The 21,664-nt window shown below is 42.9% G+C and overlaps 1 protein-coding gene across 1 annotated transcript in view; it reads left to right on the forward strand.

Annotated features, from left to right (window-relative positions):
- The window catches only part of LOC100012836 (dual oxidase 1), a 69,758-nt gene that overhangs the window by 43,213 nt on the left and 4,881 nt on the right, over window positions 1-21,664 (forward strand). The window contains exons 25-31 of the mRNA XM_007472477.3: window positions 169-399; window positions 2,536-2,635; window positions 2,918-2,967; window positions 7,927-8,054; window positions 15,577-15,730; window positions 17,924-18,156; window positions 18,395-18,553. Of these exons, the coding sequence (XP_007472539.2) occupies window positions 169-399; window positions 2,536-2,635; window positions 2,918-2,967; window positions 7,927-8,054; window positions 15,577-15,730; window positions 17,924-18,156; window positions 18,395-18,553 (1,055 nt within the window). The remainder of the gene's footprint in view (window positions 1-168; window positions 400-2,535; window positions 2,636-2,917; window positions 2,968-7,926; window positions 8,055-15,576; window positions 15,731-17,923; window positions 18,157-18,394; window positions 18,554-21,664) is intronic.

Consider the following 21,664-nt stretch of genomic DNA (forward strand, 5'->3'; position numbering starts at 1 on the left):
TTGAGTCTTATCCTCTGACAGTCATGGCAAAGGGGTCTTGTCTGAGTGACCTGTGAAGAAGGTGGGTGTGTTGTGACAGACCCTGGGGCTGAAACAGGCCAAATTAGGGCTTTTCCTTCAACAACTTGGCTCTGATGAGTCTGCCTCCCTCAACTCTCATCTCCTTAGTCTATGCCTTTGCGGCCCACCACAAGAGCATCACAGACACCACCCGGGTAGGCATCATCCTGTCCCGAGGAACAGCAGCCAGCATCTCCTTCATGTTCTCCTACATCCTGCTCACCATGTGCCGAAACCTCATCACCTTCTTACGGGAGACCTTCCTCAACCGCTTTGTGCCCTTCGATGCTGCAGTGGACTTCCACCGAATCATTGCTGCTACAGCCATTGTGCTCACAGGTCAGTCTCTGGAAAGCCCCAGGACCACTGAACCAGGAGAACAGCTCCTACTTATCCTCCCCTCCCCTCTGGTCTCACTTCCTAAAAGCCATTCTCCCACAAGACCCTGACCAAGAAAGGGAATGAGGGAGGGCCTCCTGGTCTGTCCTGGCCTAGGGTGTCTGGGGCTGCTGGGAGTGACAGCCCTGGACAGGGAGGTCCCTCCTCCTCCAGTCTGGCTTGGATGAACCAAACTCAGCCCCAGATTCCCCAGATCTGCTCTTTTATAAGAGCATAGACGTGGTTAGAAGGAAGCCAAGAAGCTCTCTAGTCCAGTCATTTCATTTTACAGTGAGGAAACTGAGTCAACCTACAGAGGGGAAATGACTTGTCTAGGATCATGTAGGTCATAAGTGGCAAAACCAGGATTCAACCCCAGTCCTCTGACTTCAGAGCCAGGGATATATTTACTACCCTGGATGCTCTGCTCTCCCTCTTCCTTTTTTCCTGTTTGTTATTCCTTCTTTCCTACCTGCACTAGGTGCAAGTTTCATATTGATTTAAATCTTGTTTGCTTGATGCACTATCTGACAAATAGTAGGTAATTGGTGAATGCTTATTTATGACCTCACTTGATGTATGGCACAATAGAAAAAGGCCTAGATTTGGAGCTAAAAGAGGTGGGTTCAAATCCCAGTGCTGTCACTTACTATCTGTGTGACCTTGGCCAAATTATTTAATCTCTTGGGGCCCCAATTTCCTCATCTGGAAAATGAGAGACTTGGACTAAATGATTTAAGATCTAGTTCTAAATTCTATGTCAATGGTCATTTGGGGTGATCAGAGGTCAGGGCTAGCCTGGTCAGTTTGGAGCAACCATTTTAAAAACATTTATTAAATTCCTACTACGTGGGGGCACCTAGATAGATAGCTCAGTAGATAGTCAGGTCTGGAGATGGGAGGTCCTGGCTTCAAATCTGATCTCAGACACTTCTTAGCAGTGTGACCCTGGGCAAGTCACTAACACTCTTCTGCGTTGGAGCTGATATGAAGTATCAGTTCTAAGACAAAAGATAAGGTGTGCTTTTTTTTTTTTAATTCCTACTGAGTGACTGTAAGAGAGGCAGAAAGCATAGTGTAGATCATTGGTGTCGAACTCTAATAGAAATGTGGACCACAAACTGATACACAAGGAGTCCTAGGACATGTTTTTCAGTCCTGTTCAACTCTTCATGATCCCATTTGGAATTTTCTTCCTTTCTTTTTTTTAAATAATGTTTTCTTTATTTTATTCCCATAACAAATTTACACATAAGTTTTCCAAACTTACATGATTCATGTTGTCTCCAAATTATTTTGCAGATGAGGAAACTGAGGCAAACAGGGTTAAGGGACTTGCCCAGGGTCCCACAGCTTAGTAAGCATATGAAGCTAGATTTGAACTCAGGATGGTGTTCTCTATCCTGTGGGCTAGCTAGATACACTTATCTCTCTAATCCACAGTTTCTTTCTCTATGAAACAAAAGGGTTGGATTAGTTGGCTTCTGTGTTCCCTCACAGATCTAGATCTAAGGCTCCATAACAGCCATTCTTGAAAACTCTTTCTGCAGGTTATTGAAGATTGTGCTTTACTTTAGTGAAGATAGTCCCCCCTCCACACCCAGTTGCTGGTCTTTGAGGTATTGGATCCAAAGCTTTAGTAAGGTGCAAACAAAGAGGCATGTGGGATAGGGTATAGGAAGGGAGGAATTATTATGGTAGAATTTCAGTTTCTGGGACCCCTAGGTGGGAGAGAGAGAATTGAAGGACTCTCCTTGACTCTCTTAATCAGATAGGACTTAGTCAGAGGACTGGGCCCCCAAGAGTTTTTAAGCCCTTATTTTCTGTCTTAGTATCAACTCTAAAACAGAAAGACCAGAGCTAGGCAAATGGGGTTGAGTGACTCACTCAGGATCACACAGCTAAGAAGTATCTGAGGCCAGATTTGAACCCAGGCCCTCCTGACTTCAGGCCTTTATCCACTGTGCCACCTACCTGCCCCTTCACAAGATTCTTAGTCAAGCCCTTTCCCACTTTGGGCTAGGTTCCTTTCACCTTGGGCTAAAGAAGGGATTGGTTTTGATGTTCCATGACCTTAGCTGTTTCTCTCTTCCTCAGTCCTACATAGTATGGGCCACGTGGTCAATGTCTACTTGTTCTCTGTCAGTCCACTCAGTGTCCTGTCCTGTCTTTTCCCTGGATACTTCCAGGATGATGGGTGAGTATAGGCTCCCTTGGGCATAAAAGGGGGTAGACTAAGGCATCAACTGGCCCTCTAAGGTATAGAAAAGCTCAAGGATGCTTTTGATTTAGGGAAGGGATAATGGTTTGGTAGAACCTTACTCAGCTCTGCTGAATCCTTTTTGCTCCCAGGTGCTGTTGGGGGGCTGGACAGGAGAGGGCAGCAGGGCAGGAGGGCAGAGATGAGGGACATTGGAGACTAGAGATTGAAAGGATTAATAAATTCTTGCCTCCCTAGTAACTCTTTCTTGCCTGGCAGGTCTGAATTGCCTCAGAAATACTATTGGTGGTTCTTCCAGACAGTCCCAGGTGAGAACTTTTCTTTCCTCACATGATTAAACCTATTGTTATAGGTCTGGGCTTTAGGTTCTAGACTCTAGAATCTAGACTCTAGGTTCTGCTGACTTGAGATGTTGAGCCTGGATCCTGGGTTCTAGGATCTGAATTTTAGGTTCAAGATTATGAGCCTGTATGATGGGTTCCAGGATCTAGATTAGAAACTCTGGATTTGGGTTAGGGACCTAAGGTTCTAAGCTCTAGGATCTAGATGTTGAATTCCACCACATGTTGTCTTCCCCATTAGACTCAGCTTCTTAAGAGGAGAATCTGCATTTTACCTTTCTTTGTAATCTTAGCACTTCACACAGTGCCTGATTCATAGCAAGTGCTTTGGACTAATTGACTTCATGATCTGAGATATAGGCTCTGGATTTAGACGGTATGCTGCAGGTTCTGGGTCCCGAGCTCTGATACCCATTGCTATTGTGTTAGAAAAAGTTCTGATTCACATATGCGCTTTTCATGTGTGATCCTGGTCAAGTCACTTAACCCTGTTTACCTAGCCCTTTTTGCTCTTTTGCCTTGGAACCACTACTTAGTATGAATTCTAAGACAGGAAGGAAAGAAGGAAGGAAGGAGGAAAGGAGAGAGAGAAAGAAGAAAGAAAAAGAGAGAAAGAGAGAGAGAAAAAGGAAGGAAGGAAGGAAGGAAGGAAGGAAAGAAGGAAGGAAGGAAGGAAGGAAGGAAGGAAGGAAGGAAGAAAGAAAGAGAGAGAGAAAGAGAGAGAGAAAGAGAAAGTTGGTTAGTTCTAGTTTGCTTGGGGACCCTGGAAGTCTCTGTGTTGTGATCTTGTATTTGTGAAACACTGACCGAGGTCCCATACGTACTGTGCCTTTCTTTTTCCCACTGTGAGAAATGGAAATTCCTTTTTCTGTTATCAGGGACCTTCCAGAAACCCTGTCCTTTTCATGGGTTGTGGAAATGCTGACTCCCCTATAAACCAGTGTGGTTTATATTACATTTCTATCCTATCTATGACTGAGTAACCCAAGGGATATATCCCAAGTGTCCCAAAGTTCTAAAGCTGTGTGTCCTTGGGCAAGTTGCTTTGGGGAATAATCCCAATGGCACTACCGCATAGGGTTGTTGTGAGGATTAAAGGAGAGAGTATATGAAAAGTATTTTGTCAACTATGAAAATACTGTGGAGACATGAGCAATTATTCAATATTCGGGAATCTAATATTTCACTAGTATAGAGCTCCTTTTCCCCTCTCCATGGGTACAGATTACAACCCTTCTCTCTTGGTATGGCTGAAAAATTTGATTCTTCTTGTAGCCAATCTCTGCACATAGACTAGTCCTTACAGGTCCATCTTGAGTCCAGAACCGAAAACTTTTCCAGGTCAGTAGAAATTTTTGGAGTTTAGGCTCCAATGGCAGAGCTTTTAAGAATCCCAGATGCTATTATGAAGGAAGGGAGGAAATAAGCATTTATTTAGCACCTACTGTGTGCTAGGTGTTGTGCTAAGTGCTTTACAGATATACTTTATTTATTCCTGTGAGACAGGTGCTATTATTATCCCCATTTTTCTCATAGACCCTGAGACACACTTAGATTAAGTGATTTGTCCAAAGTCACACAGTATTTGAACTCATATTCCTGACCTTGTATTGTAGCTGCCAGTATTATGATCATTGTTTTTATAGGAGTTTTTTTAAACCCTTACCTTCCATTTTGGAATCCATACTATGTTCTAAGGCAGAAGAGCAGTAAGGGCTAAGCAATGGGAATTAAGTGACTTGCCCAGGATCACACAGAAAGGAAGTGTCTGAGGCCAAATTCAAACCCAGGACCTCCCATCTCCAGGTCTGGCTCTCAATTCACTGAGCCACCCAGCTGCCCCCCCCCCTTTTAAACCCTTACCTTTTGTCTTAGAATTGATACTAGGTATCAGTTCCAAGGCAGAAGAACAGTAAGATTGAGGCAGTTGGGGGTAAGTAGCTAATTAGGAATCTGAGGCCAGATTTGAAGCCAGATCTTTTGTCTCCAGAACTCTCTCTATCCACTGAGCTACCTTACGGCCCCTATTATAATCATTGTTGATTAAATTGGTTACTTGTTGCAAATCTATCATCCACCAGTGTTTCTAAAATCTTCTTTTGTTGTCATCCAGTTGTTTTAGTTAGGTCCAACTCTTTGTGACCCCATTTGGGGTTTTCTTGGCAAGATACTGGAATGCTTTGCCATTTCATTCTCCAACTCATTTGACAGATGAAGAAACTGAGGCAAACAGTCAAGTGACTTCCCCAGGGTCACACGACTTAGTAAATGTCTGAGGCTGGATTTGAACTCGGGAAGAACCTCGCTTCTCTAAAAGCTTCTTGAACTTTTTCTTATTTTTAGCCTAGCTTATCTCTTGGGGTGACAGGTTATAAAAAATGACCACCCTGTGGAGGAGAGAATTTACAACGCATGCAAAGGACATCATCCTTTGCATGCATTGTAAATTCTCTCCTCCACAACCCGTCATGTAATACTGCCTTTTCCCCCCCTGTTTTTGTATACCTAACAATTAGCACAGTTCCTGGCACATAGTAAGCACTTAATAAATGCTTTCTCATTCATTCATTTTCTCCCCTAAAACTAGTTTCTTCAAACTCTAATGGGTGCTTCTTAATTTAATTCAGCAACTACTTATGAGCATCTACTGTGTGCAAACTGATGCCATATGGCATAATATAAGACTTGGAACCAAAAGACTTGGATTCCTGCCATTGACATTATGATCACATTGGCTGGGAGATACTGGGCAAATCACTTAAGTTCTCTGGGTCTCCAGGCAACTCTTTAAGACTCTAAAACAGCAACTTATTTGCACTGGTTGAGGGAGATTCTTTCCTGGGATCTCCTTATACCAATGAAGTCAGAGCCACTTAACCTGGTTTGCCTCAGTTTCCTCATCTGTCAAGTGAGCTGGAGGAAAAAAATGGTAAACTACTCCAGTGCCTTTGCCAAGAAAACCCAAATGGGACCACAAAGGGTCAGATATGACTGAAAAATGACTGAACTACAACAAGCTTCCCTGGGAGATCCTGTATATTGATGGAGTCACAGTTCTGAACCAAATATGATGGGCACCAGGCAGTCAGGAAATGGATTCAAAGCAAAGCAATTCTTGCCCACAAAGAGCTTCCATTCTACATCCTAATTTCACAGTTTCAGGACTTAGAGGATGAATCTATGGACCCTTTCTCCAAGTCATGAGGATGTTTTTAGGCTTTAACCTTCTCTGAGTTTGCCATTCCATTCTCTTTGCAATCTGTCCTTTATTTCTAGTTATTTTAAGTACTTTCCCCTGAATCTTTTCTGTTAGGTTTGTTGTTGTTTTAAAATAAACCCTTACCCTCCATCTTAGAATCAATATTGTGTATTGGTTCCAAGACAGAACAGCACTAAGGGCTAGGCAATTGACTTGCCCAGGACCACACAGATAGGAAGTATCTGAGGTCAGATTTGAACCCTGGGCTTCTAATCCCTAGATCTGACTCTCAATCCACTGAGCTACCTAGTTGCCTCCTTCTCTTACATTCTTCACGAGTTATGGTCACTAGAATATCCTGAAGTATTTGAGGTGCAGGAAAAGGTAGAGCTGCTAATCATAATGTTACCTTATTGGGGGGTAAGGGGCAGGGAACAGTGACCAAACTTGTGATTTCTTTTGTATAGTGAATTCCCAACAAAGAAACTCCTTTTACCAATGAATATAGACTTTCAATGCAACTTATCATTTTAGAGAGTTTCCAAGGAATCTCACAGTCTGACTTGTCCAAGATCTCATAGCCAGATTGTATCAGAGGCCAGGCCCATACCTAAGTTTTCTTGTCTCAAAGATCAACTCTTTAGTTCCTATATCATATTCTCTCTCTCCATCTTTGCCTCTCTGTCTTCCCCTCTCCCTCTTTCTGTCTGTCTCTCCCTCTCTCTGTTTCTCTCTCCCTCTCTGTCTGTCTCTCCTTCTATTCTGTCTCTGTGTCTCCCTCTCCCTGTCTCTCTCTGTCTCTCCCTCTCTCTGTCTCTGTGTCTATCTATCTGTTTCTCTCTCTCTTGCTCTCTCCCTTCCCTCCCTCCCTTTATCTCACTCCTTTTCTCAACCCTTATCTTCGGTCTTATTATCTATTTGTCAAAGGCTAGGCAAAATGGTGGTTAAGTGACTTGCCTAGAGCCACACAGCTTGAAAGTGGATATTGTCTCTTATTACCTCATGTTTGTATAGGACTTTACATTTTGCAAAATGATTTGGGGTTTACAGAATCTGGGCTCTGGGCTCTGGGTCCTTACATGCTAGAGTCTAGTGCCCAAGATCCAAAGACATCCCAATATAAGACAAAGGGTCTTTCACATTGGAAACTGCTCTAGGAGCAGCCAAGTAGCACAATGGATAGAGTGCCAGGGCTAGGAGGACCTGGGTTTAAATCTGGCCTCAAACACCTCCTAGATGTGTGACCCTGGGCAAGTCACTTAACCCCCATTGCCTAGCCCTTGCCACCCATCTTTCTTAGAACTGATACTAAGACAGAAGATAAAGGCATTAAAAAATAGTGCTCTAGACTCTCTGGTACTTGGAAGTTAGAATGACAGATGGAAGGCAGTGACATTTACAGGGATGGAGACCATTGACTAAGGACAGTGATAGTGCTGATGACATGGTTAGCTGTGACAATAAACAAGGATTAACAGTGACAGGAAGAGTGATGCTGTCATGGCAACCAGGTCAAACATGCTGGTGTTGATGACAGAAGGTTTTTGAGCTCTGCTGAAGATGAGGTGGAAAACTGAACCTTGGGAGAGAAGCTCTGGGCTGCTTCTGTTGCCTTGGGGCATGGAGAGGGGAAGGGGACCCTATGTATGCTTTCAACTCATCCTTGCTCTTCTCACCTGCTCCCATTCATTTTCTCTGCTCCTTTCCCCCTTGTTCCTGCTCTTTAGGCTTAACAGGAGTTATCCTGCTCATGGTCCTGGCCATCATGTATGTCTTTGCTTCCCACCACTTCCGCCGGCGCAGCTTCCGAGGTTTCTGGCTGACCCACCACCTCTACATTTTGCTCTACATCCTGGTAAGGGCAGCTCACTGTTGCTGGGAGCTGGGCAGTAATCCCAGGAAGCAAAGAAGGATGAGAATATCAGTTCATTGATCACTTTGGTGCTCTATAGTTTCTCAATTTGCTTTGGTCCAGACCTAAGTTTATACATTTTAAATTTTATTTTACTTTTAATTACCAAATATTTATTTTCTCCTCCTCTCACTCTATTCCTAATGTTTAAAAGAAAAATCAAACCATTATAACAAATACACATAGTCAAGAAAAACAAGTTCTCACACTGTCTAATTTCAAAATTATATGTCTCATTTTGCATCCACTACCTCTCTATCAGAAGATGTGTAGAGTTTTCCACATTGGTCGTCTAAAATTGTGGCTGGTCATTACAATTAGAATTCTTTTTTAAAAAAACCCTTACCTTCCATCTTAAATCAATATTGGTTCTAAGGCAGAAGAGTGGTAAGAGTTAGGCAGGGGGGGTTAAATGACTTGCCCAGGGTCACACAGCTAGGACATGTCTGAGACCACATTTGAACTCAGGACCTCCTATCTCTGGGCCTGGCTCTCAATCCACTGAGTCACCTAGCTGCCCCCTAATGATCAGAATTCTTAAGTCTTTCAGATTGTTTATCTTTATGATGTAGTTATATTGTATAAGTTGTTCTCATGGTTCTGCTCATTTCACTCTGCATCAGTTCATACAAGTCTTCTCAGATTTCTCTGAATTCATTCCTTTCTTCATTTCTTATAGCAGAAGAGTATTCCATTGTATTCATATACTGTAATTGTCCAGCCATCTCACTATTAATGGGATTTTCCTTAGTTTCCAATCCTTTGCCACTACAAAAAGAGGTGCTATAGAAATGTTTTTGGACATTTATGGTAGGCCTGTAATTTATATAGGTTCATACAACAAGTATGTGTCAAGGCTAAGACTTGAACCTAGGTTATCCAGACTCATAGTCCAGCTGCCTACTCACTCTGACATATGATTTCTCAGTTTTTCCACATCCTTAAAAACAAACAAGCAACCTTTTTTAAACCTTGCCCTCTTAGTATCTAAGTTCTAAGACAGAAGAGCAGCAAGAGCTAGGGAACCGGGGTTCAATGACCTGCCCAAGGTCACACAGTTAGGAAGTGTCAGAGATCAAATTTGAACCCAGGTTTTCCTAACTCCAGGTCTGGCACTATATCCACTGGGCTACCTAGCTGCCCCCTCCCACATCCCTTTTAAAACAAAAATTGACTATCTAGTAGTCTGATTCTGATGAGAAGAACTTTTCTGTTCAACTACAAATGTCAATAACAGCTCTATACTATAGACCCACGTTTAACGTGGGGCCCTACAATACCCTGCATAATTTTCTTTCCCATGCCAATCTTCCATCTTCTTAAGTGGTTTGTTTTGCTTCTCTGTGTAGACTACCTTGCATCTATCTGTTCCTTATTGGAACATTATCCTCTTTTGGACTAATATTTTTTTAAATGTGCCAAGGTCACCTTGTTTCTGTTTTTGACTTTCAGGGTGTTAGTAACCCCACCCAGCTAAGCATTATGAACTTGGAAAATTAATGAGCTTGCTTAGAATTCCATTGCACAGATTGCCAGTAAAAATATTATATAACTCCACCCATCTTCTTGTCCTCTGCAACCTGCCCCTCCTCCTCTCCCCAGAAACCCTGTCTCCATACCATTCTTTTCATTCATTCTTCTATTTTCCATTCTCCTTTCTTTCCCTCCATTTTCCTTTTCTTTCTCTCCATTTTTCTTCCTTCCATTCTCTTCTTCATTTTTATCCCTGCCCTACTTCTTCCTCTCCTTCTTTTCTCCATTCTCCTCTGTTCTTATCTATTCTCTTCTTCTCTTCCTTATCTCTCTCATCCTCCCTTCCTTTCCCCTCTTTCTTATTCTCCTTTCCTATCTTCCAGTTTCTTCTCATCATGTCTCCTGTCTTCCATTGTCCTCTCCTCCATTTTTTCTTCTCCTCTTCATCTTTTTTCATTTGTCTTCTTCCCTTTTCCTCCATTCTCTTCTTTCCTCTATTCTTATTTCCTCTCCTACCTAATTCTCCCCTTTTACTCATTCTTTTCATTTCTTCTTACATCCTTTCCCTTTCTCTCTCTTTCTTTTAATTTATCTCATCTCCTATAATGTTGTTAATTCTAAGGCATCAGAAAAGCAAGGGCTAGGCAATTGGAATTGAGTGACTTGCTCAGGGTCATACAACTAGGTCAAATTTGAACCCAAGTCCTCCTGACTCTAGGCCTGGAGCTCTATCCATTGTGCTACCTGGTTGCCCCCATCTTCTTTTCTCAAAGAAGAAGGAAGAGTCAGGTTGTTTAGCCATTTAGTTTCTGAACTGATTTTAATTGTTTCTTTGCAATGCTTTTGGTCAGATCTGTGTGAGTCCATCTATTTTACCATTTTCATAAAAATGGCCCCTTGTAGTATAAATCGCAATCAGAAACTATACTGAGTTTTTTTAAACCAACTCATTCCTTTCGTTAGTTTTTTAACTACATATAGAAGTAGTTTTTGAACAATTGCTTTCCTGACCTTTTGAAATCCAAATTCTCTCCTTCCCTCCCCTCCACCATCCCTAGTTGGCAAACAATCTAATATATTATTATTTCAGCATTGTCATGGAATACATATTTCCAGATTCCTCATGTTGTGAAAGAAGACATAAGTGTCGCACATGTAAGAAAAAACTCATGAAGGAAATAATATAAGAAATGGCATGGCTTGATCTGCATTTATACTCTGACAGTTACCTTCTGTCTTAGATTCGGTAATAAGGCAGAAGAGAGATAAGGGCTAGGCAGCCAGGGCTAAGGGACTTGCCCAGGTTCACACAGCTAGGAAGTATCTGAGGCCAGATTTAAAGTCAGAACTTCTTGGATCGAGGCCTGGATCTCTCATTGCCCCTATTTTAAGTTTTTAAGCCCTTGTAACTCTCCTCCCACCCCATCTTAAGACCTGGTTATTAGCATCAAAGAATTCTAGACTCTCTTATTGTTGTCTTCTCTCCAACTATGAGCTTCTAAGCTACATTAAGCATAGTTTCCATAAATATGGAAGAAAGGGTCCTGCTGTTTTCTGTCCTGTTCAGACCCTTAAGAAGTATTGTCTTGGCATTAATTCATTGCTGGTGGAGTTGTGAACTGATCCAACCATTCTGGAGGGCAATTTGGAACTATGCCCAAAGGGCGACAAAAGAATATCTACCCTTTGACCCAGCCATAGCACTGCTGGGTCTGTACCCCAAAGAGATAATGGACACAAAGACTTGTACAAAAATATTCATAGCTGCACTCTTTGTGGTGGCCAAAAACTGGAAAACGAGGGGATGCCCATCAATTGGGGAATGGCTGAGCAAATTGTGGTATATGTTGGTGATGGAATACTATTGTGCTCAAAGGAATAATAAAGTGGAGAAGTTCCATGGAGACTGGAACAACCTCCAGGAAGTGATGCAGAGCGAGAGGAGTAGAACCAGGAGAACATTGTATACAGAGACTAATACACTGTGGTATAATCGAACGTAATGGACTTCTCCATTAGTGGCGGTGTAATGTCCCTGAACAACTTGCAGGGATCCAGGAGAAAAAAACACCATTCATAAGCAAAGGATAAACTATGGGAGTGGAAACACCGAGAAAAAGCAACTGCCTGAATACAGAGGTTGAGGGGACATGACAGAGGATAGACTCTAAATGAACACTCTAATGCAAATACTATCAACAAGGCAATGGGTTCAAATCAAGAAAACATCTAATGCCCAGTGGACTTACGCGTCGGCTATGGGGGGTGGGGGGAGGAAAAGAAAATGATCTATGTCTTTAACGAATAATGCTTGGAAATGATCAAAGAAAATATATTTAAAAAAAAAAAGAAGTATTGTCTTGGATTCTGGGACCATATTTTAGGAAGGACATTGCTAAGCTGGAGAGTATCCAGAGAAAGACAACCAAGATGGAGAAGGACCTCAAGATCCTTCTGAGGATCAGTGGAAAGTCCTGGGGAAAAGTGAGCTTGGAGTTAAAGAATTTAGGTTGGAGGAAAGGAGAAATAGAGAGGTAGCTAACTGGTACAGGTGATAGAGTGTCAGGTCTGGAGTCAGGAATACCTGGGTTCAAATCTGCCTGAGACACTTCCTTGCTGTGTGACCCTGGGCAAGTCATTTAACTCCAATTGCCTAGCCTTAAAGGCCCTTCTGCCTTGGAATTAATACTTACTATTGATTCCAAGACAGAAGTTAAGAGTTTTGTGTGTGTGTTTTAAGGAGAATTAGAAAAGGAGAGCTATCTTCAGCTGTCTTATAAAAGAATTAGATTTGGTTTTTTGGCCCTAGAAGGCAGAGATGTAATTATTAAGTGGAAATACCAAACAGGTTGTTTTATGCTTGATTTTTGGACATTTTCCCCACTAATTAAATGTCTCCAAGAGTGGAAATAGCTAGGAGCCATTAGGTAGCACAGTGGAAAAAGCACCAGTCTTGGATTCTGGAGGATCTGGGTTCAAATTCAATCCTAGACACTTCCTAGCTGTGTGCCCCTGGGCAAGTCACTTAAATTCAATTGCTTTATTGCTCTTCTGCCTTAGAATTGATATTTAGTGTTGATTCTAAGATAAAAGGTAAATGTTTTAAATTTTTTTAAAAGAAATTGTGTCTACTACCTTCATCTCTACCTTCTCAACAATGGGTGGAACCTTGGCCTCTTTCCAGCTATGTCTCTGCAAGGAGTGGGAAGTGATTTTCTAAGTTCTTTGGAATAGATCAGCAACTGTGATATGTATGGGACACCCAGAAGAATGTGAGATAATGGGTGCTACCTGACCCAGTACCCTAGTGTGAAAAAGCTAACTCCCTGAGATCAAGATCCTTCCTTCTCTTCTGATTTATCTAAGTTATGGACTGTCAGTCATCTCTTTTGCTTGGTCCAGGGAGGCAGGAGGCCAGTGACATTCCAAGATACTCTCCTAGACCACTCTAGGCTCAACTGCTCTGAAATCGTCCTCCTAATTCCTTCTATTCTTCACTGTGGGCTAGGTAGGACCAGAGAATCTCTCACTAAGCTCAGATATAGCTCTTGAATTTGGAGATTCCTTGATGCAAATAGGGTGTTTCAGTAGCATTGTCAAGGTGGCAATTAAAGGATTGGGGTACAGAGGAAGAGACCAGGAGTGAACCAGAAAACCTCACTGTCAGGAGACAAGAGAAGACTGGGAGTTAATAGAGCAGTAAATGACCTGGGTGTCATGGTGAAACTCCAAGACAACAATGAATCTTTGATAAAGCCCTGTGGTTTAAAGAAAAAAAGTCAGCATAAGATTGAGTGCATCAACGAGAGCGTAAAGTCAGCCTCTCATTTTATTCAGTGATGGTTGAATGCTTTATAAAGGAGGTTTATGGAGAAAATGGAGAGAATTCACATAGCTTTCGAGAGGTTTTAAATTAGTTTTGTGAGGAAAGGTTAAGAGATTTGGGAATAATTCTGAAGAAAAGGAAGAATAAAAGGCATTGGTAGAAGAGAGCCCTTCAATTCAATTTAACAGGCATTTTTTGAGTGCTTATTCAATTCAGCACCTAGCATGGTTCTAGGCAAAAAAGGTTTAACAGGGCCTTTACCCTATGAAAATATGTCTAATGTTTGCAATTCTTGTTTTATAATTTAAATAAGTTATTATAAAGTATAAATAGATAACATAATTAATATTATAGCACATTAATATTAAATATGTATTATATGTAATGATAAAATATAAATATAAAATTTATAAAAGATTAACAGGGCCAGTTGCTATAGAAAGGTCAAAATTGATAAGATTGGGGTGGGGAGGAAGATCCTTGGATTTGCTCATCAGAAAAGGTCATTGTGACCCTGGGCGTCACTTAACCCCCAATATCTAGCCCTTACCACTCTTCTGTCTTGGAACCAATACACAGTATTGATTCTAGGACAGAAAGTAAGAGTTTCAAGAAAAGAAAAGGAAGGAAAAGAAAAGAAAGGGTCATTGATGGCCTTTGAGAGACCAGTTTCAATAGAGTGGCAGGGACAGAAGCTGGACTACAAGAGGATAGTAAGAGAAAGGATTGATGGGGAAATAGAGGCTTGTGATAGAGATGATTGGTTTGAAAAGCCCAATGATGAAAGGCGATGGGAACTAAACTATTATCTGCAAGACATGGTCCCAAGATAATGCCAAGGGACTCATGATAATAAATGCTACCCACAGCCAAAGAAGGAACTGTTGAAGTCTGACTGCAGATCAAAGCATGACATCTTCCACTTTATTTCCTTCATGAGTTTTTTATTGAATGTGTGATAATGTGCCTTCTGTCACAGCATGAGGAATATGGAAAAATTGCATGAAAGCACTGGTATTACCTATAGCAGACTATTTACTGCCTGGGGAAAGTGGGGAGAGAGGAATGGAGAGAATCTGAATTATATAATGTCAGAAAACAATTGTCAAAACATTTTTCTACATGCAATTGGAAAAAATGTTTAATTTTTTTTAAAAAAGAAAAGAAATATGGCAGTGATCAGACAATCTAGAGGAAACAACATCAGAACCACTTGATGGTTGCTTAAAGGTCAGCAGAGGCTGTATGACTAAATGTAACAAGAAATTTGTGAAAGGGATTCCTTTAATGGAAGAGGAGGAAAGGTTAGACTAGATGGTTTCTAAAGTTTCTTCCATTATTAAGATTCTAAGACATTTTGTGGAAATGGTGAAAAGGAAGAGTTAAGTTGCACAGTGGATAAAGCTCCAGGCCTGGAGTCAGGAGGACCTGGGTTTAAATCTAGCCTCAGAGACTTCCTAGCTGTGTGACCCTGGGCAAGTCACAAACCAAATTTCCTAGCACTTTCTGTCTTAGAATAGTTACTAAGACAAAAGGCAGGGGTTAAAAAAAAGATAGAAATGTGGTAAAGAATTGCTCTCAATTTTCTAAAAGAGGAGGTTGTGGAACTTCCTTCACTGTAGTCTAAAAATGGTTTCATACGGAGGGCAACTGGGTGGCTCTATGGATAGATATCCAGACTTAGAGATGGGAGGGTGGGGTTCCTGTGTTCAAATCTGGCCTCAGACACTTCCCAGCTGTGTGACCCTGGGCAAGTCCCTTAACCCCCATTGCCTAGCCCTTACCACTCTGCCTTGGAACCAATACATAGTGATTCTAACGTAAGGTTTTAGGTAAGGGTTTAAAAAGGTACGGTTTTAAAGGTAAGGTAAGGGTTTTTTAAAAATAGTCTCATCCATCTTTATTGGCTTAGGAAGTCAGAGATTTCTCTTAGAATCTTTCTTGCTAACTTGGTCATCCAGCCTCTGCTAACTTCTGATGTCCAGGTCCTGTAATCACTAAATGTGATTTATCCCGATTACCTGAGAATATGGCATGTGCTCAGTATTTGAGGTGGACATGTGTGAGGCAAGGGCTTGGTACAAAAGTCTCTTATCTTGACCTTTGTGGTGAATGGGGAAGGTTATCCCTGGATGTGCACTGTACTAACTAGTTCTGTCTTTTCAGCTCATTATTCATGGCAGTTTTGCCCTCATCCAGCTACCTCGATTCCATATGTTCTTCCTGGCCCCAGCTCTTATCTATGGTGGGGACAAACTGGTGAGCCTGAGCTGGAAGAAGGTGGAAATCAGTGTGGTGAAGGCTGAACTGCTTCCCTCAGGTATAACCTAAAGGAAAGGGAATGGTAATCCTATCATCAGGGTCTGGGCAGATTGGGCTCAGATGCTAAGATGCTTGGGCCATCTGGTCAACTCCACCACTGTCTTCCTTGACCATGTTCAGGAACTGAAAATCTACAAGCCCCCCTGAATGCTGATGGGGCATCGTCCTTGCCTAGGATGTTCTGGCAAGCCTCAGCCACGGGTCTAGGGGAAAGGTGTAGGGTAGGAGATACCTAGAAGGGAGAGTTGCCCTCATAGAGGCCATGGATGATATAAAGATCCCTGGCTCAATGAGCCTTTCCTAAGGCTCCTAATGCATATGATACATTCCCAACAGATCAGGGCTCTGAACTGTTTATTCTGTCAAGGATCCCTTTGGCATTCTGGTGAAGTCTATGCAACTCTTCTCATGATAATATTTTTAAATGTATAAATGCAGAAGAGTACAAAGGAAATCAACTATAGTGAAATACAGTTATCAAGAAAAATTTTACACTAAATGCATAGACTCCAAGTTGAGTGCCTACAACAGGGAGTGTGTTACATGCCCAGTTCCCACTTTATTCTTTTTTTTTAACCCTTAACTTCTGTCTAGAATCAGTTCTAAGGCAGAAGAACAGCAAGAGATAGGCAATTGAAAATGACTTGCCTAGGGTGACACAGCTAGGAAGTATCTAAGGCCAAATTTGAATCCAAGTCCTCCTGACTCCAGACCTATGCTACCTAGCTGTCCCTAGATATCCTTTTCTAGGGACAAGAAATCAAGAGCAAGCTGAACTTGTACCTTTTAGACAGGGAACTATAGGCTGGACCTTACCATATGTAGCCAAAGTGAGTGTAGAGCACATTAGTCCAGAGACTTTCCATTTAATTCCTATCTCTGCTGCTTTCTCTCTGGGCAATCTTGGCCAAGTCATTTAAACTCCCCTGGATTTCAGTTTCCTCATCTCTAAGATGGAAGGTTCTTGCTCTTGGGTCTATGATCCCATACCCTTACCCCATCACTTGCTCCCACAATTCTGTCTTGACCTTTTCAGTCGTGTCTGATTCTTCATGACCCCATTTTGGGGTTTTCCTGACAAAGATACTGGAGTGGTTTGCCATTTCCTTCTCCAGCTCATTATACAAATGAAGAAAGCAAGGCAAACAAGGTTAAATGATTTGCCCTGGGTCATATGGCTACTAAGTATCTGGGGCCATATTTAAACTCAGGAAGATGAGTATTTCTGACTCCAAACCCCGTGCTCCATCTACTTTTCCACCTAGCTGTCTTTCTCGATGTGGGTTCTGAAGTTACACCAGCCTCAACCCCTCAACTATCATGGATGCCCATGAACCCTCCAACACACCACATTGTTAATATAAGGGGGGAAAGACCCAGGACTGAGCTGTACAGATGTCCTCTTCCTATCTTCATCCGTTTTCTCTCCTCTCACAGTAGCATGGTGGGATATGTAGAATGCTAGACTCAGTGTCAGAAAGACCAGGGTTTGAATCTGGCCTCAGACATAGTATCTGTCTGATCCTGGGCAAGAGATGTAAGTTCTCTTGAGGCCTCCATTTCCTCATCTATCAAATTAGGGGGGTTGGACTCAAAGACCTCTGAGGCCCTTTCCAATTCTAAATATATGACCCTATGAGCCGCTCATGTCTCACTACCACACATTTCTATTCAAGATACCTCTAATCAGTCAAGCAGCATTTATTATGCACCCACGATCTGCTAAGCACCCATTATCTGACCTCTCCCAAATACCATGACAGAAATGCTGGGACAATTAGCATCCAACCTTTTAGGGCATCCTTGGGAAGGCAAGAATGGTCTGAGAGAAGCCCTTATTGTGACACAAAGTCCTTCCTGTGTCCTTTTCTGCCCCCAGACCCCAGAACATTTCATATTATGATGAAGAAGGGGGAAATGAGCAACAGAGCTCAGGGAACCCAATGAGAAATTCTGGTGAAAGAGGCATCATGGGGGTCTCTCACACTCTGCTTTCTGGCTACCCTAAAGTTGTCTAATTCAATTTCTCTCCCTTCCTCCCATCCCTAGGGAGGGAATGGAACTTGGCGAGTGGAGGCGTGTAATGTGGTTCCAGCAGGTAGAGCAGGGCTGAGACTGCAGGTGGAGGCTTCCTGGAAACTGTAGGTGTAATTATGCCTGATGCTCCCTTGGCTGTCTCCTTTGTCCCCAGGTGTGACTCACCTTCGATTCCAGCGACCCCAGGGCTTTGAGTATAAGTCAGGGCAGTGGGTCCGTATAGCCTGCCTAGCCCTGGGGACCACAGAATACCATCCATTCACACTCACCTCAGCACCCCATGAAGACACACTCAGCCTGCACATCAGGGCTGTGGGACCTTGGACCACCCGACTCAGAGAGATCTATTCTCCTCCACCAGGCACCAGCAGCATCAAATACCCTAAGGTACCTTATAAATACCCAGAATCTCTTCTTTATACTCTAAAGAGATTCCCCAAAGGATCCCTCCAACCTTGATGCAGGGCCCATAATTCTAGAAACCCCCGTCACACACTGTGTACTCAGAGCAGTGAAAGGCTTGGTAATTCCCTACCCATAATCTCCTTTGTCCCATTACCTCATGTCTGACACAGTACAAGGCTGAGTGGTCAGACTATACTTTCTCTCTTTTCCCTTATGACAGTTATACCTGGATGGGCCATTTGGAGAAGGTCACCAAGAGTGGCACAAGTTTGAGGTGTCTGTGCTGGTGGGTGGAGGCATTGGAGTCACCCCCTTTGCCTCCATCCTCAAAGACCTTGTCTTCAAGTCATCAGTAAGCTGCCAAATGCCCTGTAAAAAGGTGAGAACTCCTCTCCCAGGCCCCAGCTCTGAGGAAAAAGAACAGTGACAGCAGCAAATCCCTCCTGGGGCCCCTGTGCCCAGCCAAAGTCACACAGCTATTGTGTGTCCAAGGGGAAACTTCCTGACCCTAAGCCCAACACTCCGGGATGAATTGGGAAGCATGGTGTCCAAACTAAAAGAGGAATCATCATATTCTACAATGCCCCAATAAAGTTAAGGCAACAAGCATTTATTAAGCCTCTACGATATGTCAGGCACCATGCTAAGTGCTACAGAGGCAAAGAAGCAAAAAACAGTCTTACTCTCAAGGATCTCACAGGAACAATAAGCAGCATTTATCTAGCTCTTTGGGCATCGAGGTGGCTCAGTGGATAGGGTGCTGGGCCTGGAGTCAGGAAGAACTAAATTCAAATCTGGCCTTCAACATGTCCTAGCTGTGGGTCCCTGGAAAAATCATTTAACATTGCCTGCCTCAGTTTCCTCATGTATAAAATGACCTGGAAGAGGAAATGGCAAACCACTCTAATATCTTTGCCAAGAAAACCCTAAATGGAGTCACAAAGAGTTGAACATGAATGAAAAACAACTAAACAACAGATAAAACTCTAAGATTTTCCAAGTTCACATTTTGTCCATTTGATTCCCACAATAATCATGTGAGATAAATGCTATAATTACCTCCATTTTACAAATGAGGAAACTGAGGCAGAGGTTAAACAACTTGCCCTGGGTCACACAGCTCTTAAGTGTCTGAGGCAGGATTTGCACAAAGGTCCTCCTAACTTCAGACCCAGCATTCCATTCACTGAGCTGCTTAGTTCATCTGAAGTACTGAGTTTAATTCTGGGCACCACATTTTAGAACACATGTAGACAAGTTGTAGAATGGAATTCTATGCGCTCAAGATAATTCTGGGGTGAATTCTATCCTTGCTTTTCCTTAAGCTTTAAGAAATTCCATCTCCAGACTCTGGACATTTTCTCTGGGTATTTTTATTCCCTAAACATGGAATTCTCTCCCTCCTCATGTCTCCTCCAGGCTTTTCTGGCTTCCTTCAAAGCCTTTGCACTGGAAGCCTTTCCTGATCCCCCTTACTGCTAATGCCTTCTTTCTGTTGATTTTCTCCAAATGATCCTTTAGATATTTTATTTGTATATAATGTTAATAGCTCATTGTCTCTCTCATCAGACTTTGCTTGAGAACAGAGGATGATTTCAGCCTTTCTATCTCCAGCACTTAGTTAGGCACATAGTAGGCCCTCAAAACATTTTTATTTAACTAGTGAACAAGACAGCTAGGTGGCTCAGGGGATAGAATTCTGGGCCTGGAGTCAGAAAGACCCAAGTTTAAATGAAGTCACACACACACACACACACACACACACACACACACACACACACCTATGTGTGGCCCTGGACAAGTCTCTTAATCTCTGATTACCTGACCAAAAAAAATCCACCAGAGAAGGAAATGACAAACCTCTCTAGTATTCTTGCCAAGAAAACCCCCATGGCTAGGTATGGTCCATGGAGTCACAACGAATTAAAGGCATAACTAAAAGGTCTAAACAATCAGGGCAGCTAGGTGCAAGTAGAGAGAGCTCATCTTCCCAAGTTCAAATCTGGTCTCAGACACTTAACTAGCTATGTGACCCTGGCCAAGTCCCTTAACTCTGTTTGCCTCAGTTTCTTCCTCTGTAAAATGAGCTGGAGAAGAACATGGCAAACCTCTCTAGGATCTCTGTCAAGCAAACTCCAAATGGAGTGACAGAGAATTGGACACGACTGAAACAACTGAACATTACCATTCAGAAGAGGGTAGCCAGGAGAGTGAGAGAATTGGAGAAAATGTCATGTGAGGATTAGTTGTCCCAGAGCAGAGGATCCAAGGAGGATGTGATGGTCATTTTCATGTATTTGAAGGACTGTCTTTGGGAAGGGGAGGATCGCTTGCCTTTCTTGGTTCCTGAAGGCAGAACTAGGAATTGTAAAGGATTTGGCCTTGACCTAAGGAAAATCTTCTTGCTAATTAGGGTGAACCCAATAAGGATCAGACTGCCTTGGGAATAACCCACTTGCTGGTTGGACAAACTGGCCACTTCTAGTTCTGAGGTTCTGTGATTTCCCCCTGCCCTCTTAGGTCTCTGAGGTTCTCTTTAGTCAGGGGTTGGATTGGATGGGAAAGGGTGGATCCCCCCTAACAGAGCAGACACCTGGAGCATCGCCAGGCCCTGGGAATGGGGGAGGAGAAACAGAGGTGGGGCTCCATGAAACTCTCTTTCTTTTGGAGTTTGGGGATATTGGGGAGGAGTAGAGACAGGAAACCCAGGGAGGCTGGGCAGGATTCTTTGGGGAGGTTGGGGAAGCAAAGGAGGGCACAACCCTTGGTCCATGTAGTCAGTCTAAACTACTTGGTCTCCAATGATACAAGAGCCCCTGCCCTTGTGCCCCTGCCTAGCTCCTGAGTGGCAGGCCCCTGCTCGCCTCCCTAGGCTCAGTTGAGTGAGTCATTGGGGCAGGAATGTGTCAGGCAGAGGCACAGCCCATTACCCAGGCAGCAATCTGTGGATGACAGAGAACTTGCTTTGTAAATTCTCCTCCTCTGGTAAGTCATTTCTTTTCCTTCTCCCCTTAGTTCCCCTAACCACCCCTCCTCAGCATTTCCACCTGTTGAGCATTGAAATGTCAGGGACCTATTCCTCTGGGGTGTCTGCTGATTCTCTCTTCCAGGCCCCCCCAATCCCCCAACCCCCCACCCCGAATTGAGCAAGGTCTGTATATGGGAAAGCTCCCACTTAAGCCTTGTATTTTTACAGGCATTTGAACCCACTTTTGCTCCCTCTCATCTTTGAGATCAGGCCTAAACCATCCGTGACCTCTACAGATATAGGGTGCAAGATTTTCTCAAGAATGCTTGTCATTTTCTCCCACGGGGGAGGCAATCTGCCTCTGGGCAGATAGACCTGAACTTGCCACAGTGGAGAATGGGGAGAGCATCTAAGGTTCTAGATTCATCCCTTTCTTTCTCTCTCAATAGAGGCATTTATTCTTTTTTGTGCCACGGACCCCTTTGGCAGTCTAGAAAAGCCTATGCATCCCTGCCTAGAATA

This window comes from Monodelphis domestica, chromosome 1, assembly GCF_027887165.1.
Source record: "Monodelphis domestica isolate mMonDom1 chromosome 1, mMonDom1.pri, whole genome shotgun sequence".
In the NCBI taxonomy this organism is placed as follows: Eukaryota; Metazoa; Chordata; class Mammalia; order Didelphimorphia; family Didelphidae; genus Monodelphis; species Monodelphis domestica.